The sequence below is a fragment of the Rhinolophus sinicus genome, chromosome 1, assembly GCF_057876585.1.
Source record: "Rhinolophus sinicus isolate RSI-liver-muscle chromosome 1, RSI-T2T, whole genome shotgun sequence".
Classification (NCBI taxonomy): Eukaryota; Metazoa; Chordata; class Mammalia; order Chiroptera; family Rhinolophidae; genus Rhinolophus; species Rhinolophus sinicus.
The window spans coordinates 90,458,901-90,486,636 of NC_142501.1; the positions used below are offsets into that span (position 1 = coordinate 90,458,901).

Below are 27,736 nucleotides of genomic sequence, written 5' to 3' on the forward strand. Positions count from 1 at the left end.
AATGCTGCCTGATATCAAACTATACTACAAGGTAGTAATCAAAACAGCATGAAACTGGCATGAAAACAGACACAAATATCAGTGTAACTGAATAGAGAGCCCAGAAATAAACCCACGCCTATATGGTCAATTAATCTATAATAAAGGAGGCAAGAATATACAATGGGGTGAAGACAGTCTATTCAATAAATGGTGCTGGGAAAACTGAACAGACACATGTAAAACAATGAAACGGGATCGCTTTCTTACATTATATATGAGAATAAATTCAAAATGGATTAAAGACATAAATATAAGACCCCAAACCATAAAACTTCTAGGGAAAAACATAGGCAGTAAACTCTTTGACATCACTCTTAGTAATATTTTTTTTTTGGTATGTCTCCTCAGGCAAGTGAAACAAAAGGAAAAGATAAACAAATGGGACTACATAAAACTGAAGAGTTTTTGCACAGCAAAGGAAACTATCAACAAAATAAAAAGACAACATACAGAATGGGAGAGTATGTTCACTATGATACAACTTATAAGGAGTTAATATAAAAATATATATAAGGAACGCATATCAACTTAACATCAAAAGAAAAAATAATCTGACTAACAAATGAGCAGAGGACCTGAATAGACATTTCTCCAGAGAGGACATACAGATGGCCAATCCGCATATACAAAGATGCTCAATATCACTAATCATCAGGGAAATGAAAATTTAAATGAACAATGAGCTATCACATCATACCTGTCAGAATGGCTATCATCAATAGATCAACAAATAAGTGTTGAGGAGGATGTGAAGAGAAGGGAATCATGCACTCTTGGTGAGACTGTATTTACAGTACTATGGAAGACAGTATGGAGGGTCCTCAAAAAAATTAAATGAACTACCATGTGACCTAGCAATTCCACTCCTGGGTATTTATCCAAAGAAAGCCAAAACATTACTTGGAAAAGATACATGCAGCTCTATGTTCATTGCAATATTATTTACAATAGCCAAGATATGAAAAGCAACCTAAGTGTCCATCCATAGACAAATGGACAAAGAATTGATACATATATACAATAGAATAATACTCAGCCATAAATAAAAATTAAATCTTGCTATTTGCGACAACATGAATGGCCCTAGAGGGTAGTATGTTAAGTGAAATAAATCAGACGAGAAAGACAACTACCGTATGATTTCACTTAAATGTGGAATCTAAAAAACAAAATAAACGAACCAACGAACCAGAAACAAACTCACAGAAGAAATTGATGGCTGTCAGATAGGATGGAGGTTTGTGGATGGGTGAAACATGGGCAGGGTAAGAACAAATTGCCAGTTATAAACAGTCACAGGGATGTACAGTACAACATAGGGAAACATGGTGACAGATGGGTACTACACTTATGGGGTGATCAGTTCTTAAGTTATACAAATGTCTAATCGCTATGTTGTACACCTAAAATATTGTATGTCAACTGTAATTTTAAAAAAAGTCGAAGATCCCACACAACCCAGTTGAGTTGGGCATGGCAAGTACCATCCATTTTAGAAGTTATATAACAGGTTCATATATATTAAAGCCTGACAAGAGCAGGTGACCAGATTACAGGTTTCTCTGTTCTGGGTTGCAGCATTTCCCTTATTTGGTAAACATTGGTCCATTTGATCAAGTCATGCAACTGTTGAGCGCTTACTAGTACATCTGATGCTAATTGGCGAAAGATTATCCTGCACCTGGCAGGTGGGCAGAGGAAGACGGGCATCAAGACCAGAGGAAGACTTTCTGAGTCTGACCACATCCTCTGAGCGTCCTCCGTGTTCATCGTTCTCACAGCCAGAAAAACATACCTGACCCTGAGCCCGCCATACAAGCGCAACGGCGGAAAAAGAGAAAACCCCGCCCCTGTGCGCGTCTGCGCAGTGGCGCAAAAGCAAAACGTATGCCCCATTAAGTCACCGCGTAAGCACGCGCAGTAGCGCGGGGGCGTGGCAGCGCAGCACGCTCCTCCTTGGGCTGATGTCAGGCAGAGCGGCGTTTTCAAATTCAGCGACTTTCCTTCAGACTCCTCACTGGCCTGGCCTCAAGCGAAGCTGTCCTGCCGGCGAGGAGGGTGAGCGCGGTGCCGATTGGTGACGGGGCTGGGGACGAGGAGAAACGAAATAAGAAAGGGTGAACTCTGGTGTAAGCGCAAACGGGGGACTGTGTGCGAAGGAGTCGGGAGCGGGAGAAACCTTCCGGACCTGGAGGGGTGGGGCTAACCCGTGATTGACAGGCGAGAAACCAATGCGAGGGCGAAGGGGAGGCCAGTGGGGGCGGGACTTGCAGTTGAACTGGAGGCGTGTTTAGGGCTAATACGTAATAGGCGGCTAACGCGCACCCCGGATTTCAGCAGCCCATCTATGCTAAGCACTTTTCATAAATTATCTTATTAGTGGTCACTGCAACCTTATGAGTGTGCGGTTTTACCTATTTCTCTTTTACATGTGAGGAAACTGAGAATTAGGGATGTTAACTTAAGCAAGGATACAGCTGGGATCCCAAATTTGGCAATTTGACCCCCAGAGCCCATAATGTTAATGTCTCTGCCCTACTGCCATTTAGCTAATCGAGATAGAGTGGGGTCCAGTAAAGAGGATTGGGGTGAATGGAATTGATCAGATTGTTGGAGGGTTTGTCATGAAAAGTGGAAATAAGTACCGATAAGTAGCAAGTTTTTCCTACTCAGTGTGAGAACTCTTAGAATGGAGCTGGGAGGGAGGCAAGGCCAGAGCCAGGTGAGACCGGGGCGGGGGGGCAGTGGGCCAGGCCACGTCCCCAGCTGGGGGAGCCTTGCAGCTCTGCTCCGTGCTTTGGCTCTGGATTAACAGCAAGTGCAGAAAACCTTTCTTCTCTTGGGGCTGTGTTGTCTTCCAGGTGTGTGAAGTGAAAGCATTTTAGGAGCGTAACAGCAGGGCAGTACCTGGAACATAGTTGTTTCTGTCTGCTCGGGCTGCCTTAACAAACTGCCATACACTGAGTGGCTTAAAGAGCAGAATTGTTTTCCTCACAGTTCTAGGGGCTGGAAGTCCAAGATCAAGGTGCCAGCCTATTCACCTCCTGTGAGGATCCTCTTCCTGTCTTGCGGAAGGCCCCCCGTCCTACCGTGTCCTCACCTGGCTGGTAAAGAGCGAGAGCTCTCTCTCCCTCCTAGAAAGCCACGAATCCTTACAAGGATAGGACCCCACTGTAATGACTTATTTAATATTAATTACTGCCTTCATTTAATCTTATTTACTTTCTAAGAGCTCTATCTCCAAAGAGTGTCATGTTGGGGGTTAGAGCTTTAACACATGAATTTGGGGGTGGAGGAGAAACAGTTCAGTCTGTCACAATAGTTTATACCCCAGTAACAAATGATAATTGAAGATGAAAGAAAATGAACACTTTCAGAACTAATGTGTACCTGAGTTGCTTTATTTATATTATCTTATTTAATGAGCATAGGATTTGCTGTACTGGTGTGTGCCTGAGCACTGGTGGGGAGTTCTAGGGAGAGCTTGTGTGGGAGGTCATGGCTGTCCTCACAACCAACCTGAAGAGGTCAGAAAAGGCTACACCAAATATCCTTAATAGCACTTAGTGTATCCATTATTGATGGATTTACCTAAACCCTTCTGTAACTTTTGACTTAGCTTGTACTACTTCTAGAATAATGAGATCCATAATTTCCACCCACAGGTAGTGAAATAATAATTATTTTAGTTCTGTATTGTTTCATGTTGACATTCTAAAGTTTGGTAATTACATCTCTTTGCACCCTAGTTACCATAGTGGGAGGAAGAGTGAGGAAATAAAAAGCTCAGGGGTTTGAAGGTCTGGCAGATGTGCATTCAAATCTTGGATTCAAGCACTTGCTGAATGGCTGGGAAAGTCACATTAACCTTTCTGAGTGTCAGTTTCTTCATCTGTAAAACATCTAATGAAATACCACACAGGGTTGTTGTGAGGCTATAGGAAAACAGTTTGAAAGTAAGAACTGGCCCTTGGACTAGGTATTTAAGTCATGGGACCTCCAATACCCACACCTCTGAACAACAGAAACCTCTGCTTACAGCCTCCAAGTCAAGCCGGCCATTCATTCATTCATCAGATTTTTATTGAATGCCTGCTAGTTGCCAAGACACCTGGTTTTCTGAGTGCTATGGGCAGGAAGAACAAGGCAGACAAGGTTCCTTTTTTTATGCAGTTAATATTCTAGTGGGGAGGACAGTAAATAAAATAGGTTGAGGTATTGCTATAAGCTATGAAGAAATTAAATATAGAGTAATGAAATAAAAGAGTGACTTAGAGCGGTGCGCGTGTCCTGCGCATTTATTTAGGTGGGTAGTGGTATTTGACCACTATCGGATGGCCAAATAAAGAGAGAGAGAGGCTTCTCTTGAGTTGCTGAGCCCTAAATGCTGAGGACCAATCCTTTCCCAGGCAGTGCGGGAAGCAAGTGCGAGGCCCAATCTGATTAGATCAGGCTGGGTGCTTCACCAAATGGTCTGCAGGCTGACCGATGGGAGGAGATGCCTGTCAGGTTTTTCTCTTGGGATTTAGGACTAAGCAACATGAAAGAATTTTCGCTTGGCAGTGGGAGCTGAAGCCAAAAGGTAGAGGGGGCTGAAGAGGCCATGTACAGGCTGAGGCTCTGCATGAGCAGAAGCTGTGAGTAAGTAGAGGGAGTCGGTCAGTGGCTCCGTCTAGCGTGTGAGTGAGCTGGCGAATGAAACTCCATGGGTATTTACTTGCTGGTGAGGTTCCTGGAGCTGTCATGAAATCTGGACTACTTTGTAGGTCTAGTCTACAAGAACTCCCACCCTGTCAGTGGCTTCTGATTGTGCTCTTCCTACATTGTCTCAATTCTTAATCTCTCAATAGGTATCGCTTCAGTAACGTTCCCTTTTACTTATGTTAGTTATCTCTTGCAGCCAGATAAATTTAACTGAAACACAGCCATAAGGAGGTGGGTTTGGATCCCTGGTTTTTCCTGTAATTTGCTGAGACTTTGAACAATTATTTCATTTCTGTAAGCATCAGAAGCCAACAACTGTATCCTTACAGTGTTATTTAGATTAAATGAGAGAGTAAAAGTAAAAGGGCCTACAGAGTGCTTAACGCATAGTAGGTGCTCAGTTTGTTAGAAGCTTGTCTTCTTCCCCTTGTGTTTTAATGGTTGGCTATTTGATTACGTGCCTCCCTCTCAGTGTTGAATTGTCCTCGTTTTTTATAAGTCACCCTTCTTACAGTTATCCTTCCACCTCTAGTTGTTTGAACTCTCCCGAACTATAGCTGGAAGAACATCTTGGCAACTACCTTGCCCCTCATAAGTGCATTGACACTGTTACTGGTCGTATTGAGGCCAGATACGTAGCAGAGATGTAAATGGTTTTAGATTTATTAATATTTGTGCTTATAAAAGATGGGCCTGCTTAATAGCTTGGAGCAGTGTCTTCCAAAGAGAGAGTGTGGGTACCAGGCTGGAAGAGTCAGTCCTCCAAATAGTGAGTAAAGGAAGAAGGGGTATGTAAAATCTGCGCCATGTGAAAATAAAGGTACTTGTTACTCTCTGCCTGTGTGTCATGGTTTTACTTACAGGTCTTCCCAGAATGGTAGAGTGAAGCAGTTTTGTCATGTGAGTGCTGCGTGTGGAGATGGGAGAGAAGAATGTTGCAAAAGTAATTACATGCAACATCCTTGATCCCAGTGGCACAGGTCTTCCAGAAGAAATCGCCAAGCCTTTCATAGAGGCTTTAGAAGGGTATCCAAGCAGCAAAGGCATCCCAGGTGAAATGGCAGGGGGTTGCTGTTTAGGGGCTTTTCTAGGCTGCATTCTGCTATAGCCATTTCTGATAAATGTCCCTAGATGGATTGCATGATTTGGCATGGCTTCATGGGGATAGACACGTGATCGAGAGAACATGCTCTGCTTGCAGGAAGAAAAAAAAAGTACAACCTAAGGAGAAATTCCGTAACGAGTATTGAGACTGCTCTTAGCAACTGTTCCAGATTTCAAGCCAGTTTTCTGGCTCATCAGAGAACTAAGAGAGCTACCTTTTTTTTCCTTCTCCTAGGACGATGGCTAATAAAACCCAGGAGGTTGGTGGCATCCACTTCCCTTTTCCCTTCACGCCCTATTCCATCCAGAAAGACTTCATGGCAGAGCTATACCAGGTGTTAGAAGCTGGCAAGATTGGGATATTTGAGAGTCCAACTGGCACTGTAAGTATGAGTAGTCGGGGCCTAAGTGAGCTCCGGGGGTACCCTGTCTGCACCCAGCCAGAGGCAGGCTGGCATGCTTGGTGGCCTGTGCAGAGATTTTCATGGTCTGAAGTTGGGCAGAGTAGTTCTCAGTTTATCTTTCTGAGTAGTGCTCACTTCCCTCTGTTAAATTGTTAAACACAGTCCCAAGGTCTGAAAAAAATTAGGCTAAAGGCATATGAGACTTGCAGTGGCAGTGGAAGCATAGCACTGAAACATTCCAGATTTCTCTGGGCACACAACTGCTTTGATGTTGAGCAGCAGAGAAGTTACTTATTCCCAGATTAAACATACTGGTTTAGTCTCCAGGAACTAGATTACTGAGTGCTGGAGGGATCCAGTGAAGGGCTCCTTACGTTTTTTCTTCCAGGCCTGGAATGAGGGCTTTATTAGAAGTTGGCCATGGGGATTATTGGGGCTCTGGTGATTGGTCCCCACTTCTCTCTTGCACTTTATTTTATAGCAAGTACTATGTGGTAATGAAATGTATATGTTGATGTGAAGGTCCCTCCGCGAGGCCGTCACCTCCTGGAGGATAAGGACCTTATGGTCCTCACCTCTGTGTCCCTGTCATTTAGCAAAGCTTGGTCCATTTGGCCCGCAGGAGGCTCTTAATAGGTGTGTGTTGAATGAATGGATGAATGAATGAAAGAAAGAACGTGACTCATTCCTTGTCTCACTTGCTGATGGAAGGGTGCCACTCGCTCTTGAGATGACACGATCTCCTGGGATAGGAAGAGTGCAGACTGGGGTACTCTGTTGTCTCATTTTGTTCTTTAATGTATGTACAGTGAGAGAATAAGTCGTGCCAGTTAGCAAAATGTGGACCATGAATATAATGTACTGAATGGTTTGTTTTTTTTAACTAGTATTCTACTAGCATTTTAACATTCCATTTAAACCCATGTGCAATAGGATTTCTTCCCCTACCTACTGACCGAAATATTTTTTAGGATCAGTGGTGACTTTCTGGTTAATACATCGGGATATCTCAAGTCCTTATCTTGACCACTCAGCAGGGTTTGACATTGTTGAACACATCCTCCTCCTTTGTTTAAAGCAATATAAACATTTTAAAGAAGAATGCGTGTTATTTAAAAAGTCAGATGTATCAAATTTGGTTCCCTGAGCAGGTGCTTTTAATTCTTTTATCTATTTCTTAAGAAATACTTTCAAAGCACATATGAAATTATGAGCTACATGCTGCTGTCGCTTGATTTATTGGCTTTAGTCATTAGTACCTTACGCTTGTGATAGATAAGATGTAGCTTTCTTACCATCCCGTTTCCTTTCCTTTGCCGAGGTAGTTATCTATTTGTAGTCTCTGCTAAGTATACTATGATTGTTTTTTCTTGAATAGTTTTTCATTTTTCTAGAGTTAATAATTGCCTTTTTAAAGTTTGTTCAGTTTTTAATATACTTAGCTAATTCCTCACACACTGTCCAGTGGTTTCTCAACATGATACAGGTTTCCCGCACTATTTGAAAGTAGCGTTGGCCCTCTGTATCCGCAGGTCCTGCATCCATGGATTCAACCCATCTCAGATCAAAAAATATTGGGGGGAAAAATGTTATGTTGTTGCTGAGGTTTACTATGTAGGTAGACCTACAGTGTTCTTGTCATTGTTCCGTAAACAGTATAGCAACTATTTCCATAACATTTACATTGTATTAGGTATTGTAATTAACCTAGAGATGATTTAAATTATACAGGAGGATGTGCGTAGGTTATATGCGAGTACTGTGCCATTTTACATAAAGGACATGAGCGTGTGCAGATTTTGATATCTTTGGAGGGGCGCCTTGGAACTAATCTCCCCGTGGACATCGAGGGACGACTGTAGATCATTCCTATGAAACTTCATAAGCCAAAAGGACATAAAGGAAAGAGTATCCACCCACTTTCCGAAAGTTCACGTAATGCCACTTCGCTTACCTAACGAGAACTTTTGGAAAGCGGGGGATATCTGTATTCCATACATAAAATTATTGTGTTAGTCTGCTAGAGCTGCCACAATAAAATGCTATAGACTGGGCGGCTTAATGACAGAAACTTACTCTCTCCCAGTTCTGGAGGCTGGAAAGTCCAAGATCAAGGTTGCGGCTTTGGATTCTGGTGAGGAGACTCCCTGGCTTGCAGACCGCCACCTTCTCGCTGTGTCCTCACATGGCAGAGAGAGAAAGACCTTTGGTGTCTCTTCCCTTTTCCTAAGGACACCCCCAGTTCTATCAGATCAGGGTTCTACCTGTATGCCCTCATTTAACCTTAATCACCTCTTTAAACGCTTTTTCTCCAGTATGGTCATATGGGGGATTAGGGCTTCAACATACGAATTTTGGGGGGACACAGTTCATTCCATAGCAATGATTAATTCCATTTTACCCTGGAGATTTTCTTCTTGAAGACCGTCTTCCTTTTGTTCTAATCAGAATTAGTTGCTTCTTAGACCTACTTCATAGCTATTGTCCTAGGATTTTCCTTTGCTCCTTAAAAAAAAAAATCAACTTTATTGAGTATAATTAACATATAATAAATTGTACCCCCTTTAAGTCTACAATTTCAACAAGCTTTGACAGATATAAACACTTTTGTCACAAAAATCAAGACGCAAAACATTTCCGTTACCCCAAAAGTTCATTGTACGTCTTGGAAGTTGTTTCCAGCCAGTCATTGTTACACTTTTGTTTCTGTAGTATAGTTTTCTTTCCGCTATTTCATAAAATGGAATCATAGTATATACTCTTATGTGTCTGGTTTCTTTTGCTGAGCCAGAGTAATGTTTTTGAGATTCATCCATGTTGTTGTGTATATTCTTTCCTTATTTTTTCTGTTTTGGATTCTCTGTTTCTTGGATTCCATATCTTCTTGGTTCACTTTCTTGTTTTGGTAGAAAACCTTCCTGAAAAGGGTTGTAGAGGAGGTAATTTGAAGACTTTGCTGGTCTGAAAATGTATTAATTCTGCCTTTTCACTTGGTTGGTATTGGTAGTTTGGTTCAGTATACAATTCTAGCTTCAAATAATTTTCCCTCACAATTGCTCCCTCTATTCTCTGGTTTCCATTGTTGCTATTGAAAAGTCCAGTGACAATCTGCACCTCAGGTCTTTGTGACCTGATCCTACCCCACCCTCCAAAGTTTTCAGGATCATCTCTTTATCGTTTGTGTTCTACAATTGCAAGTTGATGCATATGTTTGATTTCCTGTGCTGGCCACTTCTGAGACATTTTCGTATATTTGATAATCTTCCTGGTATTGCCATTCATTGGGTTCTGGACCTCCTGGTGAATCCTATAACTGTGTTTTCTTCTAATGGCCCATTTCTTTGGGCACCGGGGTTTGTCTTTTGTTTTTGCTTTACATTCTACTTCCTCGAGATTTCTTTAACTTTATTGCCCAGTCTTTCTATTCAGTTTATTTGGGCTGTCATCTCTTTAATAGTCAAGAATTTGTTCTTACTCTCTGATTTTTAAGACTAACATCCTGTTCTTGTTTCATGGAAATATCTTTCTGAAGATACCATTTATGGTAGTATTTTGAAGTTTTGTTTCCCCTGCATTGTCTTGTCCCATTCTCCCCCCAAGTTTGGCTTCTGTGTTTGGTTTGGAGGATTTCCTCAAATGTCTGGTGGTCCTTGGCTGTCTTCTGTTGGTGCTTAAGAAAAAGCCACTACAGGGCTGAGTGAAAGGTCTGTGGTGCAGCTGGCGCTGTGGACCAGTGGGCCGGGCCTCTCTGCTGGGGCCTCCCGTTGTCAGTATCTGTAGAATTTTCCCTAGAGCCATTCAGGTTTTCCAGAGAAGGCTCTTCTAAACTCTTGCCTAGTGGGTCCAAACCTGACAGTCAGTATTCTTGAGGGTGTCCTGGAGAAGTGGCTTCAGGTGTAGTTTTTCACTTAATGCTCTGCTTTCAGCTCAGCCCTCTTTCCCACCCTTCACTTCACCTGCTGTCTCCAGGGCCCTCCTGGCTTAGCTTCACCACAGAATAAACCTCCTGCTTCTGTGAGGAGTGGGGACTGCTGCTGGGGATCTGATTACTCTGTAAAAGAATTTCCATTCTTCCTTTGTTTTCGGCACCAGCCTTGGCCCTGCTGGCCTCTGGGCATTCTGAGGGGAGCTAGGGGAGATGGCTGCAGGCTCAGTGTCCTTTACTTGGCTGAGCCAGTTCCCTGTCGCTGCTTCCATCTCTCTTCACTCTTGGTGCGTCTCTCCTTCCACTTCCTTTGTTTTTTGTGGGTATAAACTCTTATCCCTTTGGTGTCATCCTAGTGTGTTTCAGAAAAGGACGTAGAAGAGCACATGGTCAGTCTGCCTTCTTTAACCTGGAGGGCCACCTCCCCGCTCTCAGGTCTTTCCGTCTCAGCCCCTGGCCCATTCCAGGCGTCCTCTCACTGTGCTCAGCCCTTCATGTGGATGTTCTCGGTTCTGTGGCCTCGTGGGTCCTTCACCGACCTTCACATGCTGATGCCTTCTATACCACACCCCTGATGGAGTTCCTCTCCTGCCCTGTGCAGGGGTGCCATGCTGTTACAGGCTGTGCCTCCCCTGCTAGGCCTCTGCTGGGATGCCCAGTCCCCCCCCCTTAGCTGCCTCATGATGCCTGTTTTCCCTTTAAGAGTCACCTTTTTAAGCCTTTCATGAGTCCACCCCATGAGTTGACTTCTCGCCATTGTCCTGCTGTACTTGGTATAGCACTGCAGTTCTGGGAGTTCTAAAACCTGCAGTCTGTGCCCTGCAGGGATCCATGAAGCCCTTCAAACTGTATGTTTAAGTTTGAGCCTGGAGTCGTTTTCTAGGGAGCTCTGCAATTCTCTGTTCCCAGCATCAGGCCCAGCGCTTGCTACGATGTATGTATTTAGGATGAATGAATTTATCTCGGCATAAATTTTTTTTTCTGTGTTATCTTGGTTGGTACCCCAGGAAATACCATTGCTCAAAGATAGGTATACTGTGGATACTTCATTAAATTTATTTCAAAACTGTGGTGACCATTTGGTTATATAGCCTTTTCGCATTTTCCAGTCTAAAATTTTTGTGGCCCTATGACAGAATATAGAACTGCAGGGCCTTAATTTTTTTCTTTGTGTTAGAGTATATCCACAGTTGTTTCTGGAAGACAACTTTGACCGTCCCCTCAGGAACTTCCTCAGCTCACTTTCAAGTGGAGGGTCCTGGCTCTAATGAGGGGTCTGTCCCTGGGCCGCAGTTACAGGGGGACATCTTGCCTACACCCCTAGCTTGGAGACAGCTAAAGCTGATGGCTCCCACAGGCAGCATAGAATGGCCAGGTTTTCTTGGGGAGTGCTGTCTGCAAATCTTTATCACTCAGTATTTATCAGAAACTGATGGAAATAGTACATACGGGGCTTTTCTAAAGATGTGTGAGCCATCCATTCTTCAGAAGTGTCAGTCTGTCAAAGGGCCTTCTGAGAATTTGATGAAAACTAATAGATTCTCACCCCAGGATAATAATTTTACTATTATTTTATAATAGCAAACAAAGGCTCTATTTGCTCACTTATGTACCAGGTATTCTAGTCCTCTTGAAGGCATTAACCTTTACATGTATTAACTTTCTTAATACTTGCAGCAACTCTGAGAAAGGTGCTACTGTAATTCCCATTTTGCATTTGTAGAAACAAGCCCAGAGAGGTTACCTGAGGTCACAGCTGGAAGTGGAGGAGCCAGTATTTGACCCAGGCAGCCTGGCTGTGGAGTCTGAAGTCTTAGCCACTGTGCTCCGCTGTTTCCCCCAACTCTAAACACACGTGCATTTCACCTACAATTCAGTCAATCCTGAATTAGGTTCAGAACCCTGCTCTGGATACTCCAAGATCACCCCTGGGTTAAACAGGCTCGGGAGCTGACGGCCTGGACCGGGAGGTATTGGCCCCTCCAGAGGTCACTAGCCTCAACTGCCTTTTGGACACCAGATGAGGCAGCTTTGTGAAACTTACTGCAGCAGCCTCTCTAGAAGGACTGTATCAGTCTGTTCACACTGTTACAACAAAACCACACTGATGCCAGTGAGGCGAATCCCCTGCAGTGGGGACTCAGGCTCTGGGCCAAGGTCACATAGGAAGGAATGCAACCGTGAGCCAATACAGAGTTTAAAGTGCAAGTAAGTTTACTTAGCAGAGAGTGAGTAAGAAAAGAAAGGCGACCCCACAGCGTGGCAGCCTCTAATCGCTAGTGGAAGAGAGACCACCCCGCATCTGCCGGGCTAGGGTGTATGTGTGTTTCTTGTTTCCACGGAACACTTCTTGGTGTGGAGAACTTCTGCAAGATGCAAGGAGAATAGGGGCAGGTTTACCTTTAACTTCCGTAAGGTGCAGCGGCAATGGCCGTAATGGAATCTCTGCTCAGTAGGCTTCAGATGGTCTGTTCTATGTGATGGATTAATGTTTGCCCAAGTTCTACATCTTGGAGCATGCCGGCAGCAGGCTTGGAATACAACCTCTTAGTTCCTTCTTCTGTAAAAATAGTCCTTATGCCCACAACTGTGAGGCTTAAGCAACAGAAATGTATTCTCTCTCAGTTCTGGAGGCCAGAACTCTGAAAGCAAGTTGTGGGCGGGTTGTTTCTTTCTGAAGGCAGTGAGAAGAGGATCTGTTCAGGCCCCTCTCCTTGGCTTGTACATGGCCGTCTTCTCCCTGTAAATCGCCCTTCTATGTATGCCTCTATGTCCAAATTTCCGCTTTTTAAGGACAACAGTCATACTGGCTCAGGACCCATCTTTTCTTAACTAAATACAAATGGTCAACAAATTGGTGAATGTTTAAATTTATTACAGTAAAAGACACATTGCCATTAATCCCCCTCAAAATACTCCCTCTTGCTTTGAACACACTTATTCCATCGTTCTTGCCACTTTTGGAAACTGTTCTGGAAGTCCTCTTTCATGCGTGTCTAGTTCCTTGAAGGCTTTACTAAAATAGGGAAAGGTTGTTTAGGAATCTTTCGTTTTTGTTCTCTATTTCTGAAGACATTTTTCTTCCTATAGGGAAAATCTTTGAGTCTTATTTGTGGGGCCCTTTCCTGGCTCCGTGACTTTGAACAGAAGAAACGCCAAGAGGAAGCACGTCTCCTTGAAACTGAAACTGCCCCCTTAAATGATGGGAAGGCCCAGCCCCCACTTCTCTCATCCTCCTGTCAAGAGACCCCAGACACCCTGCGGCCTGCAGGAGAACCTGACTGGGTTACACAGTTTGTGCAGAAGAAAGAGGAAAGGGACCTGGTGGACCGACTAAAGGTGAGTGGGAGTGATTTAGGAAACGACTTCAGTGATTGTTTTGGGTTGGTCCTGAGCGGTAGGTACCCTGTCTCTTCCTCTGCAGGGCCTCTCGGCTCTCTGGCAGCTTCTTGAGTCAATGGTGCTATATCCTCGCAGTCTGTTAAAAGCTGATGTCAACAGGTCTTCTCTAGACAAGGGGTTGGCAGTTCTCATTCATTGCCCACCTGGAAAAGGAACCTGCCTCACTGTTGCCATTGGCAACATGTTTTCATGACTACAAATTCAATTAAGGAATGCATTGGACTGAGAGTGCGGCTTTGGGAGGGAGCATGCAGACTTCTGCAGTGAGTATGAGGCTGGGACCTGGCGAGGTTCAGGGTCTGGTGACGAGATGCTGCAGCAGCCTGAGTGCTGGCCAGGGAGGCAAACCTGCCCTGTGTGAAGATGCACTAGGCTGAGCCGCCCCTTACTCTTAGGGAAGGCCTGCTTTGGGGCTTCCTGCAGGGCTTTGCTTTATGGCCTCTTCACCCTTTAGGAGGAGCAGACCAGGAGGAAGAAGCGAGAAGAACGCCTGCAGCAGATCCGGCACAATGCACAGCTCAAGTATGTGGCCAAGCGCGAGGTGAGTGGCATCTCCCGAAGTGGCTGGGGTTGTGTCCAAGCAGTGTCACCCTGCTTGGTACCTCTGGGTGAGTGGCCAGGACCTCAGTCTCCTGTCTCTGACCCCCACTGGCTAAGTTCTTATCACCCAGTGGTTGGGCAGCTTGAGCTAAGGTACTGATACCTGAGGCACCGACACCAGTGACTCAGCGAGGCCAGTGTTACTGCCGTGTGTGTGGCCCTGGAGAGCCGCACGGGGGCTGGTCCCGTCAGGGAGGCAGGCCCCAGTACTGAGAGTTTTCTCTTTCTTCGCCTGTAATGCAGAGACAGGAAGAAGATGAGACTGAGCGTCTCCTCCGCCTCAGCAGGGAGGTACTGGCAGCAGGCACAGGGGCCGAGCCGCTAGAGCAGCTCGCATCTGGGGAGGAGGAGCTGGTCCTCTCCGAGTATGAGAGTGATGAGGAGAAAGGAGCAGCTAATGGGTAAGACAGAGCTTCTCCACTCACCGCCCGCCCGAGCCTAAGTGGGGGCTCCCGGGGAGGCACCCCTCCCTGTGCCCAGAGGTCACTCATAGGACATCCGAAGGGATGGAGTGCCAGCGACGGCCCCGTGTCTCTCAGCCAGGGACCTTCTTAGGATGCATAAATGGTAATGACAGTGACAGTTGCCAGGCACTGGCTACGTGTGTTAATGCCGTTATCCTCACAGCAACGTTTGTGTCTCCCCTACGCACCTGAGGAAACTGGCCCAGCAAGGTGTGGTGCTTGGCCGAGGCTACAGGACCAGGCTGGGGGAGCTGGGACTTGAACCCACCTGTCCAGTTCTAGCTCTCAGGGTCTTAAGTACCAAACTAGGCTGTGTCTTGTTTGTGACGTAAACCGCGAAGGCATCCTTAGCTGTTTTTCTTTTCACCTCGAGGCTTCTGTAGGTCCAGATTTATAGGTATCTAATTTATGAGCTGTAACACAAGGGCGAACTAGCAAACACGTCTGCACCGCACTGCCGCTGGTGAGACCCTTTTTTCTTTCATTCATGCTTTAACCCACAAATGGCCTTTGAGTGTCTGCTCAGGCTGTCGCACATTTCTAGGTGCTGCAGATAGATACTGAGCAAAACAAAGCAGATAATGACCCCTGCCCTCAGCTTGTGTTTTATGGAGGGAGACAGACAATGAAATGTAAAAACAGCCCTTACTTGAAAGTAGCACATTTACCTGTGAGGACAGTAAAACAGGGTAAAGGGGGTGAAGTGTGGGGTTGCCCCTCCAGGTGGAGAAGTCAGGAAAGACCCTCTGAGGAGGTGATGTTTGCCCCAAGGCCTGAAGGATGAGCAAACCGTGCGGCGAAGAGAGTTCTAGTCAGAGACTGGCGAGTGCAGTGGTCTGGAAATGGAACGTGTTCGGCGTGTTTGAGGAAACAGAAGGAAGGCCCAGGTGCCAAGCAAAGAGCAGTTGAAGAAGAGAGAAGAGGCCAAAGACGAGGCAGCTGGCAGTGAGGAGTGTGGGTGATTTTCTCAGTGCAGTGGGGCGCTGTGGGAGGTTCAGGCACAGGAGTGACCCGGGCATTAGAGAGGTCATTACGGCCCTGATCTTCAGTGGCCCTTCCCTTCCCTTTCCCTAAGGCGTGAGTGTGCCTACAGATCACCCCTCTTAGGCCCTCTGCATGGAAGGGGTCTCCCTGCTCCCGTAAAGGTGACAACAGTTCCCGTGTGTTCCACGTTTTCATTAACACTGTGGTGAGCATGTCTGGAGTGTGACTCCAAGGCCTGAAACCCTCCGTTGACTCTCGTGAAGGATAAATCCACGTTCCTTCACAGTCTGTCTGCAATATACCACCAGACACCTGGCGTCCCAGTGCCCTGGCTTTTTTCCCCCTGCTTTATCGAGATATAATTGACATAGTATTGTGTAAGCAAATTTGAGGTGTACAGTGTGATGATTTAATATATGTATATACTGCAAAGTGATTACCACGCTAAAGCTAGTTAACACATCCATGACCTCAGATACTTACCATTTTGTGTGTGTGTGGTGAGAACTTTTAAGATTTGCCCTCGTAGCAACTTTTAAGTACACAGTACATTTGTTGATTATAGTCACCGTACTGTACGTTGTACATTAGACCCCCAGAACTTACTCGTCTTATAACTGGAAGTTTGTACCCTTTGACCACCTTCACACCCCCACCCCCCAACTACCACCAGCCTACTCTCTGTTTTTGTGATTTTGGTGTTTTAGATTCTACATGTGAGATCATACAGCATTTGTCCTTCTCTGACTTATTTTATTCAGCATGATGCTCTCAAGGTTCATTGATACTGTTGCAAATATCAGGATTTTCTTCTTTTTCTGTGGTTGAAAAATGTTCACGTATATATCATATATACACATATATACACACATACATATACCATATTCTCTGTGTGTGTGTGTGTATATATGTGTATATATGTCACATTTTCTTCATTCATCCATCAATGACACAAGTTGTTTCCATGTGTTCCATGACACAAGTTGTCTTGGCTTTTGTGAATAATGCTGCAATAAACATGGGGTTGTATATATCTCTCTGAGATAGTGATTTCATTCTCTTCAGATATATACCCAGAAGTAGAATTATTGGATCATATGGTAGTTTTGTTTTTAATTTTTTGAGGAACCTCCATACTATTCCCCACTGTGCCTGCACCAATTTATATTCCCACCAACAGTGCACAAGGGTTCCCTTTTCTCCACTTCCTCGCCAACACTTATTTCTTGTCTTTTTGATAATAGCTATTCTAAACAGGTGTGAGGTGAGATCTCACTGTGATTTTGATTTGTATTTTCCTAACGACTAGTGATTTTGAGCATCTTTTAATGTATCTGTTGACCATTTGTACAGTAGTACGTCAGTTTTCGAATGTCTCTGTTGACGAACATTTTGGTTTACGAATGCTGTAAACCCGGAAGTAAATGCTTTGGTTTTTGAACATGCCTTGGAAGTCAAACATGTCACGCGGCTTCCGCTGAGTGCAAGATCCTGAGGCCTAGCTGTTGGCTGTTTTCCAATGTTTCAGAACTCGAACCGTCTTCCGGAACGGATTACATTCGAAAACGGAGGTATCACTGTATATCCTCTTTGGGAAAATGTCTATTCAAGTCCTTTACCCATTTTTCAATTGGACTATTTGGGTTTTTGCCATTGAGTTGTAGAAGTTCCTTATATGTGTTGATATTAAGCCCTCATCAGATATGTGGTTTGCAAATATTCCAGAGATTGCCTTTTCGTTTTGTTGATGATTTCTTTTGCTGTGCAGGAGCCTTTTAGTTTGATGTAGTCCCACTTGTCTACATTTGCTTTTTATTGTTTGTATTTTTGGTGTCATATTCAAAAAATCACTGCCAAGGCCATTTGACATTGGAGTTTATTCCCTCTTTCATTTTAGAGTTTTATGGTTTCAGGTCTTACATTTAAGTCTTGAGTCCATTTCTAGGTAACTGTAGTATAGGATAAAGGTCCAGTTTCAGTCTTTTGCATGTGACTATCCAGTTTGCCCAGCACCATTTATTGAAGAGACTGTCTTATCCCCACTGAGTATTCTTGGTTTCCTTGTCAAATATTAGTTGATCATATAGGCGTGGGTTTATTTCTGAGCTTTCAATTCTATTCCATTGGTCTCTTTGTTTTAATGCCAGTGCCATACTGTTTTGATTATAGCTTTGTAATATAGTTTGGAGTCAGGAAATGCGATACCTCCAGCTTTGTTCTTTTTCAAGATTCCTTTGACTATTCCGGGTCGTTTGTTGTTCCATTTGATTTTTAGGAGTTTTTTTCTATTTCTTTAAAAAAATGCCTTTGGAAACTTGATAGGTATTATATTGAATTTATAGATGGCTTTCGGTATTGTGGACATTTTAGCAATATTAAGTCTTCCAACCTATGAACATGGGCTATCTATTTATTTGTGTCTTCTTCAGTTTTTTCATCAGTGTTCTATAGTTTTCAGTAAATAAATCTTTCACCTCCTTGGTTAAATTAATTACTAAGTATTTTGTTTTTGGTGCTATTGTAAATGGGATTGTTTTCATTGTTTCTTTTTCAGACAGTCTGTTGTTAGTATATAGAAATGCAATTGATTTTTATATGTTGGTTTTGTATTCTGCAACTTTACTGAATTTATTAGTTCTAACAGTTTTTGTTACCGTCTTTAGAATTTTCTGTATATAAGATCATGTCATTTGCAAACAGTTTAACTTCTTCCTTTCCAATTTGGATGCCTTTTATTTCTTTTTCTTAACCTGATTGCTCTGTTTAGGACTTCCGATACTATGTTAAATAGGAGTGGTGAGAGTGGGCACCCTTATCTTGATTATGATCTTAGAGGAAAAGCTTTTCAACCTTTCATGGTGCCAGGCGGGTACCAGACTTTTCAGGGGGATCACTTTATAAATTATATAAATGTCTAACCACTATGCTGTATACCTGAAACTAATGTAATATTTGAATGTCAACTGTAACCAAAAAAAAAAAAAAAAGATACATGGGGTTATCATGATCATGAATTAATGTAAAATGAATACAGATATAATATCTCAAAAAATTTTGCTTAGGAAAAAAAGCTTTCAGTCTTTCACCATTGAGTATTATGTTCACTGTGGACTTGTCATACATGGCCTTTATTATGTTGAGATACATTTCTTCTATACCCAATTTGTTAAGAGTTTTTATCGTAAAAGGATGTTGAATTTTGTCAAATGCTTTTTTGCATCTATTGAGATGATCATATGATTTTTATCTTTCATTGTATTATTGTGATGTATAACGTTGATTGATTTGCTTCTGTTGAACCATCCTTGCATCCCAGGGATAAATCCCACTTGCTCACACTGTGTGATTCTTTTAACATGTTACTGAATTCAGTTTGCTTGTATTTTGTTGAGAATTTTTGTATCTATGTTCATCAGGGAAATTGGCCTGTCTTCTTTTTTGTGTCCTTATCTGGCTTTGGTATCGAGTGATGCTGGTCTCATAAAATGAATTAGGAAGTGTTTCCTCTGCTTCAGTTTTTTTGGAAGAGGTTGAGAAGGATTGGCATTCTTTTCTTTAAATATTTCGTAAAATTTGCCAGTGAAATCATCTGGTCCTGGGCTTTTCTTTGTTGATGCTCAGTGGCCTGCCCTTAAGCCCAGATTTCAGGACCGGGATTCAGACTAAGACTTCTGAACCTGCCCAGGGCTGAGATGTCTGGACTGCTCTGTGGATCCCACTGTGGGGACGAGAAGAGCCACACGTGCTCCATAAACCCTTTCACACCTGCCTCCAAGATTGCTTGTCTACTCTTCTGCCTCTCCTAGAGCCCCTTGGGAGCCAGATAAAGAACTTGTGTGGAGTTTGTGAAATGAGAGAAACAAAGTGCTTCTTAGGACCTGGGCAAGAGCCATTCATCCTGCAGATTAGCTTGTACAGCTTCTAGTGCCTTCGCATTGCGACAGAGACGCGAGCTCCTCTCAGGACACAACCAATTCTGAATGCAAAATTTTTGCTCTTTATTTCCTCACATGTCCCGTCTTGCACCTAGATCCTGCTGAGTGTGTTCACTATGTGGCATGTGTTTGAAATCCAAGCCTTTCCAACAAAGCTCGCTGAACAATTCTTTATTGACCAGGAAGCTGACCCTACAAGTGACTCCTTTTCTAATAGCCCAAGGCAATTAGCATTTCTGCTTAAAAAAAAAAAAATTGAACTGCTGCGTGAACAAAAAATACCCATATGGTGGCCTTACTTTATGCACAATGTAGGTGTATCTGTATCTGTATTTTGTGTTTTCTAAGGAGCTTAGACTAATCTTGTTGACTAAACATCCAGCCAAGTAATGCAGGATTGACCACCCTCCCCATCCCCAGTGCTGATGAGCCCTTCGTTCATTGCTAGAAAGGGCAGGCTGAGGTGCTGAGGAGAGAAGTTCATCTGGTCATAAGTGACGGCATCTTGTGGCCAGTCAGTCAGTCAGTCAGTCGGGGCTTCACTCAGGAACTGTGCGTGGACTTCCTGCTGTGTGCAGGCTCCAGGTGGGACCCCAGCAGCCTACAGAAACAGGACACACCAGGGTCATGCCCGTGGACATGATGGTCCTGTCAGGGAGAAAGGAGACAAAGAAGACATGATGCTGAATGAGCTGAGTCTCGCAAGGAACTGGTGCAGGGGCCACAGCAGCGTGTCATGGGGCAGCCACCTGCCAGGTTGATTAGGGCTGCCCGGCAGAGGTGATATTTATGCAGAGATTTCCAGGTTGACTAGGCGTTGGCTCTGTAAAGGGAGGACGTGAGGGGAGAGCATTCCAGGCTAAGAGCACAGCATGTCCAAGGCTCTGAGATGATAGAGTAAAGTTCTCTTGGGGAACTAAGAGAAGTCCAGTTTGCTGGAGGGTGAACAGTGAGGGGAGAGTAGCCTTCGATGACAGACAGTGAGACATTACCCCTTTGGGAATACCGTGCCCTTTCTCTGTTCAGTCCTGAGCGGTGTTGGAAGGCTGGCATTGGTGTTAGCTGGGGCATCTCTGACCGAGAGAACGAGCGACACATGCCTGTTTGGTGGAACCTCACTGCCTGGGTGTGTCTGGCTCCTCCCAGCTCAGAGCTCCGTCCTCAGTTCCACTCTTACTTGTTTAGGTCCAGGGCTGGTCGCTGGCACGCGGTAGATGCTCAACTAATGTGTTTCTAGTTGACCTGAGTTCACTGACAAGACTGTTTTTTTGGTTTTGTTTTTCTCTCAGATTAGGTGAGGATGAGGATGACCTGGAGGAAGAACATATAACCAAGGTAAGATGCCATGTCCTGGGCTCCTGCTGTGATTGGTGCTGAGTCCAGGACTCTCCGCCCCCAGGGAGAAGGCGAGAGTCCCCCAGCTGCTGCTCACCCTCCTGTTGGTGAGGAGCCTCCAGCTGCCGACTCCGTGGCCCCCCAGACCCAGACTTTGGTCTCTAGATGCTCACCTGGCAGGCTGGGCTGAGCACCTGGGGAGACCTCCTGGGGGCGATGCCTGGGCTCATGTGCCCCAGGGCGTGGAGGAGCCGCCATTCTGGGCCAGGAGCAGGGTTTTCTCTGTCCATTGGGAGGTGGGGAAGGCAGGGGTAGAGTGCTCTGCCCTTTGGATCTCTGATGGCATGGTCCTCTCTTCTTTTGTTCATATTTTTATTTGCATGGCGTGCTATGAGGCATGTGTGGTGCCAGCACTTCTCAAATTCAAAATATTTGGTTTCATGCACATTAGAGTTGTTTTCTCTGTTGAAATTAGATTCCCCCCCCACCCCCCCCTTTTTTCTCTTTTCCTCTCGTCACTCTTCTAAATGTTATGTTAGAGGAGTACCGGGAGAGTGTTCAGCTCAGCCTCCTCCTGCTTTACTGCCAGCCCCATCTGCCAAGCCCTTTGGGAGGTGTGTGTGGAATAGGCCTCCCTCACACACTCCCCAGAATCTTAGGGACTGTTTCCGTGTCACGAGTCACCACTCAGAGAAATACCCTTTCCCAACATCATGCCCCCGCCCCCCCGCCAGAATGTTGGATTAGAGGCTGATGGGAGGAGTTCTGTCTTGACAGTCTCTTGAACTTCAGGAGCTAGGGTGACGTGGGTAAGCCCTGGGTCCCGCATTCGCTGAGCTCTGCATGGGACAGAGTCGCCTTACTGTAGGTTTGTGTATTTGTGGTCGCTCTTCCCGTTCCCTCAGCCTGTCAGGCCGGGGCATTCCTTGAAGTCCACAGAATATTGGGGGATGTTCTAATCTCTCCTCTTTGGAATCCCTTGCTTTTCTTTGGAGCAGATTTATTACTGCAGTCGGACGCACTCCCAGCTGGCCCAGTTTGTACACGAGGTCCAGAAGAGCCCCTTTGGCAAGGACACCCGGCTCGTCTCCCTCGGCTCTCGGCAGGTAGATGGAGACAGGGCAGCTTGTCCTAGGTGCCCTTCTGCTGCTTTCCCTGTGCCTTTGTCTCCCTCTTCCAGGCACAGAAGGATGATGGGTCCGAGGCAGGCTGAGCAGGGGCAGGATTGGCCCTGCTCTGGCCTTGCTGGCCCTTGGAAGGAAATAGGAGGGCTAGGCTGGGAGGCCCTGGTGGGCTGCTGTGTGTCATTGAGCCAGCACCGTTTCTTCAACTTTTTCTCTTCTGTCTTATAGAACCTTTGTGTAAATGAAGATGTGAAAAACCTGGGTTCTATGCAGCTTACCAACGACCGCTGCATGGAGATGCAGAGAAGCAAACACGGTAGCCACCAGCACCCTCGAGCTACAGAAAGAGCCTCAGGGCCATCACGTGGCCTTGGGCAGTACTGGGAAAGTGGGGGCAGGAGTGGAAGTGGGCCAACGCCACGGGAAGTACAGAGTGTCTTAAATGGAAATGGTTTTTTCCCAAAGATCCTCTCCTTGGGAAAAGCTGTTTTTGCTTTCTGGGTCAGTGTCTAGTCTGAAATCCTGGCTTTGAACACAAAGTAAATACCAGAATGTTATGATGAGACCAGCATAAGTAATGCATGGAAGGGTTTTGTAGACTTGACCTTGCAAGCCCACCCCTGGCCACAGGGACAGTTAACCGTGCTTTATGCTTTTGCCCCCATGCTGGTGCCACCCACAGAGAACAAGAGCAGAGCCGAGGAGGAGGAGAAGGAGCCCAAGAGGAGAAGGCGGGAGCCCCGGACTGCCTGCCCCTTCTACAACTACACGCGGCTGCAGCGCCTTCGGGACGAGGTCCTGGTGGAGGTGAAGGACATTGAGCAGTTGGTGACCCTGGGGAAGGAGGCTGGGGCCTGTCCCTATTACGCAAGCCGGTTTGCCATCCCAGCAGCTCAGGTGAAGACCCCGGAGAGTTGGGCAGTACCTCTTAGCTCTGACTGCGGCCTGGGCCACAAGGGAATTCCTCACTCCTCTTAATTCAGAAGGATGTCACTAGCTGTAGTTGGACTGATGACACACTGCACACTGCTGACACGTAAACCACTTTCCTAGTACGTAGGATCAAAGGAGGTTCTGGGTCCCTTGGTAACTCTGGGCTACAGGGACAGTTGGCATTATGGGGGGACAGCAGATAAGAGCTGGGAAGGAGTGTGCATTCCTAGGGAAACCATGGTGAGAGATGCCAGGGCAGAAACTGAGAAGAAAGCAATAAGGGAGCTACAGAACATAAGTCTGTTTCCTAATGGCCTTTCAGAGTGACTGTCCTAAGTGCGTACCTCCCTGCAGCATATCAGAGTCCTGTCTTCTAGACTGGCCATATTGAGTATTACACAGAAGCACTGCTCATTTGACAGGTTGGAAATGAGGTCATTGTTATTTGGTTGGTACGATTTAACTGTTTTCTTGCTACTACTTAATTTGAGTGACTTTTAGAAGTAGGATATTCGTGAAGGATTCCATGTAATCACGAAAAGGTTAAAGTCGATTTTAAAAGATGCAGGGAGCTAAGTAAAAATCGAGCACTAAGAGCTCATCAGCACGTGTGTTACCCTGAACCGTGTGTATGGTTCTCCCAGAGAAGTCCAGTGACTCTCCCAGCCTCAGCGTCTCTCCCAGCCTCAGCATCTCATGCCTTCCCGGGCTCTGGCAGCCAGACTGCAGGACTAGTGCTGTAGACACCGTGGCAAGTACAGGACGATGTCCTGAAATTTGAATGACTGAGGCTTTTTGAGGCACTTTTCACCTTTTTGCTTTTATGGTATCCCACTGAAATAACTAAGGCAGGAATTAACCATGTTCTACACATGAGGCACGGGGGTCCAGAAAGGTTAAGTGATTTACCTGTTTTCTCACAGCAAGTGAATAATGGAGCCAGTATGAAAACCTGGGCCACATTTTACAGAGTGCTTTTATTTCTGTTACTCAGCCCTACTCCTTTACCCTATTTTGAGATAGAGTTTATCAAGCCCATTTTGCAAATGAGGAAAACAAGACTCAGAGAGGTTAAGTGACTTTCCCAGAGTCACACAGCTGGGAAGTGGCAGCTCTAGGACCAGAACCCCAGGCTGCCCTCTCGTACTCCAGTAGTTTTCACAGTGTTTTGAGGAACCTTGGGTGCCAAAGGGGCTACCATAGGGACATGGACAGGGCTGGGCAGCAGGGGTTCCACTCCCCTTCCCCATCCCTGCCCATGGTTCGGTCAGAAGTCAGTTTCATGTTTCACATATTTGATATTCCACATAAAACTTTTGAGGAAAGAGTCTGTTTATTGCTAAAAGCTCAATACGAGGCTATAGCTTTCCGTGTACACCTACTCTGGGCAGGAACTAAAACTGGGGTGAGCCCGCTGGCGGAGGGAGTCCCGCCACCATTGAGGTGGACGCCGTCTCCTCCTAGCTGGTGGTGCTGCCCTACCAGATGCTGCTGCACGCGGCCACGCGGCAGGCCGCGGGGGTCCGGCTGCAGGGCCAGGTGGTGATCATCGACGAGGCGCACAATCTGATTGACACCATCACCAGCATCCACAGCACCGACGTCAGTGGCTCCCAGGTGGGTCAGCCTTCCCCAGCCTGGCGGGCCCGCCGCGGGGCAAAGGGATGGTTCTCTAACCACCTAGGCCTGGAATCCCGCCAGCGATGGGGCCTGGGAGAGTTGCACTGAGTGATGGTGGTGCCTTGTCAGAGGCCGACTCTGGCTTCCCACCAGATCTCAGGGCTGTGGGGATCCGGCTCAGGCAGGGTGGCACATTCCGTTGTTCCTCACTGGCCTGTGTCACACTGAGTCCCTCCAGCCCACGATGCTACTTACTAGCTCTCCATGATTCAGGATGATGGCACAAGAGAGGCAGGGTCCTCATGTAGTTGGATGTCATTGTTACTGACATTTCTTTGAGGGGATTTAATTGAGGAATGCTCAAGGTGTCTGGAAGCCACCGTTATTACCTGTTGTGTGCCATCCGCTGTAGGAGGCATGTCTGATCTTCACACTGACTGCATTGGGCTGGTGTTCCTATTTTACATTGAGGACTTGAAGTCGCTGAAAGGTATAAGCAGTGCCTAACATCACACAGCTAAGTGTGGCGCTGGGATGTGACCCTGGTTTCTGACCCTCAAGCCCACATGGCAGCACAGCACCTCTACTGACCAATGCCTGGGTTGACCTTTGGCCAGGATGTGATGGTTACTTAGAACCATCACTCTTAGCAGACGACACGTCTTTTCCCAACCCAGTAAAAATTAGCAGGGAGATCATTACCTGAGAGATTCCGCCTCTTGCTTTATTCCATGACACAAAGTGGACCCTGCAGCAGAATCTCCCTTCCCCTCTCTCAGGTCCCACCAGGCTCAGGACCGTAAACACCCATACCTTGTCTGTACCCAGCCCCACTCTCCACCTTGTTTGCCTCTGGTGTGTCCTGGGCGGATATAATGTAAGACTGCACTGGCACAGCCGTACGCTGCTTGCCCGGAGCCCAGTCTGCCCTCACACCATTCTCTCTTCTCTCCCCAGCTCTGTCAGGCACATTCCCAGTTGTTCCAGTACATGGAACGATACAGGTGAGACACTACCTCCTGAGGGGAAGGGAAAAACCCCGCTCAGCCTCAGCGCCCAAGTCGGCCTCTGAGAGGAAGCACATAGGTTGATGTCTGGCCGGGCTCAGCGCGGGGGGGACTGGCGTGCTGCTCGTCCCCTGGCTCACTGGTGTGTCCCCAGCACCGGCCAAGGATACTTGGGACACAGCAGCTGGCTCTGAAGGCAGCCCTTTTTCTGGGAGAGGATTTGTAGCTTGTGACCCAGTTTGAAATACACCAGGCAAAGGCCTCAGCTTGGGGACCTTAGAAGGGACGTGTCTGTTGGAGTAACATCAGCTGATGTCCATTGGTTTTTCCCCAGGAAGCGTTTGAAGGCCAAGAACCTGATGTACATCAAACAGATCCTGTATCTGCTGGAGAAGTTTGTGACTGTGCTGGGTGGTAAGGAGTGCTGTGCCCACCCCAGCTGCTGCTCGTGCTGGCTGCGGTCCCCTGGGCGCTTCAGGACACCTGGGTTTTCTGTATCCTAAGAATTGTCTCGGTCACCGATCTAGAAAATTCGTAAATTTTTATAGCTTGGTTGAATTGTCTGACCTTGGATTTTTTTTTTAGAATCTTAGTTTGCTTGCCACTGTTTTGAATCCTTTTTATTTTGCCAGACCCTACGCCACAGGTAGTATAATAATAGTAATGTAACATAATATAATACACTTTACGTAATAGTGATAGCAGTTCGGGTCACTGTGAGGAAAGCACCACAAGCCGCCGTCAGTGACAGATGAGCAAACGAAAGCTAAGACCAGATGAGGGACGTGAGCCAGTGAGAGGGACGAGTCTGCCGGCTCCAGGTCCCATGCGTCTTTCCAGCATTGGGTGCCCCAGCCCTTTTCTTTCTCGGCAGTCCCTTTGAAGGCTTTCATAGACGCAAAGTCCAGAAAGCAGCCGGGATTGTTCTGGAGGGGTTTTGTCTGGTGCCGGTGCCCTTGGCTTCCATTCGCCTGCCACTGTCCATTTAGCATGGGCCTGTCCTGCTGGCACCTGCATCAAACGGGGTGGTCACTCTGTCCCCGCCTCCTTGAAGAGGCGTGAAAAGAATGAAGTCACAAAGCTTTGGGCTTCACGTCACACGTATGGCTCAGACTCTTGTCCTCAGTGGGGTCTGTGGGTGCTAAAATGACAAAGAAAAAAGGAGAAAACTGTTCAGATGCAAATGTTCTTGTGTGACGAGTACAATGTCAAGCGTGAGAAGATGGGTGGGGGAGGGAGAGGACCCCCACCCTGACCTGTCTGAATTCTGTTTTCAGGGAACATTAAGCAAAATCCCCATACGCAGAGCCTCTCACAGACAGGTAAGGGGGTGGCCCTCAGGGGCCAGAGCTGGTCTGAGCCGGTTCCCGGCTTCCCTCTGAGACCTGAAAGCCTGGGTCTTCAGAGTGGGCGGGATGCCAAGGCCCGTTTGTATGCCCTTAGGGACAGAGCTGAAGACCATCAATGACTTCCTCTTTCAGAGCCAGATTGACAACATCAACCTGTTCAAGGTACAGGCTTTATCTTTTCACGCTAGCGCATCAAATCGTAGGCTTCCCACCACCTGTGGGCAGGACACTTAACCCTGGAAGGAAGAGTAAATTCCTTCTGTCCTCGGGCAGACCAAGAGGACTGAGGCTCCACAGCGCAGACCTGTCATTAACCCTTAGCAGTGCCACGTGCCAGCAACCTGGGGTCGAAGGGTCATAGGGACTGGGGAGGAAAGGTGCCGTCCTTTGTCCAGTAGACACAAGTAGAGAGCCGGGCCTCCGCCCGACTCCGTCCTGGGGCAGGGTCTCCCCCTGGGCTGCCGGGCAGAGCCGGAAGGGAGTTTCCTGAGTGTGATCCTGCTGTCAGGCTGAGGTGAGAACACAGCTGGCCACCCTGCTGTCGTCGCCACTGTAGCTGTGGGTTTGCCGCAGCCCCAGGTCTTTGCTCCGGCTGTGCATGTTCAGTGCTCTCCCAGGAGGGGTGCAGCCACTGTCACTTGGCTCACAACCGTGAGGACTCGTTTGCTTCCAGTGATGGAGCACTTACTGTGTTCAAAGTGGTGCCTGGTTCTGGGACCCCAGGTAGGGTGTGCCGTCACCATCCTACAGCAAAGGAGGCTGAGGCTCAGCCAGTCACCTCAGGAGGGCGCCACACAGCCAGCA

The 27,736-nt window shown here is 46.4% G+C and overlaps 1 protein-coding gene across 7 annotated transcripts in view; it reads left to right on the forward strand.

The window, feature by feature from the left end:
* The first annotated feature begins 1,961 nt into the window (after positions 1-1,961).
* Positions 1,962-27,736, forward strand: part of DDX11 (DEAD/H-box helicase 11) — a 34,483-nt gene continuing 8,708 nt past the window's right edge. The window contains exons 1-15 of one of the 7 annotated variants that reach the window (XM_019711276.3): positions 1,968-2,100; positions 5,610-5,798; positions 6,086-6,233; positions 13,270-13,518; positions 14,036-14,122; positions 14,425-14,582; positions 20,854-20,899; positions 21,898-22,005; positions 22,252-22,339; positions 22,706-22,920; positions 24,421-24,573; positions 25,534-25,580; positions 25,918-25,997; positions 26,861-26,905; positions 27,027-27,094. In XM_019711276.3, the coding sequence (XP_019566835.3) occupies positions 6,090-6,233; positions 13,270-13,518; positions 14,036-14,122; positions 14,425-14,582; positions 20,854-20,899; positions 21,898-22,005; positions 22,252-22,339; positions 22,706-22,920; positions 24,421-24,573; positions 25,534-25,580; positions 25,918-25,997; positions 26,861-26,905; positions 27,027-27,094 (1,488 nt within the window). In that variant the 5' untranslated portion in view covers positions 1,968-2,100; positions 5,610-5,798; positions 6,086-6,089. Of the gene's footprint in view, positions 2,101-5,609; positions 5,799-6,085; positions 6,234-13,269; positions 13,519-14,035; positions 14,123-14,424; positions 14,583-20,853; positions 20,900-21,897; positions 22,006-22,251; positions 22,340-22,705; positions 22,921-24,420; positions 24,574-25,533; positions 25,581-25,917; positions 25,998-26,860; positions 26,906-27,026; positions 27,095-27,736 lie in introns of those variants that run through there. The other 6 variants (XM_074325219.2, XM_088801504.1, XM_019711283.3 and 3 more) reach the window with 6 other exon arrangements.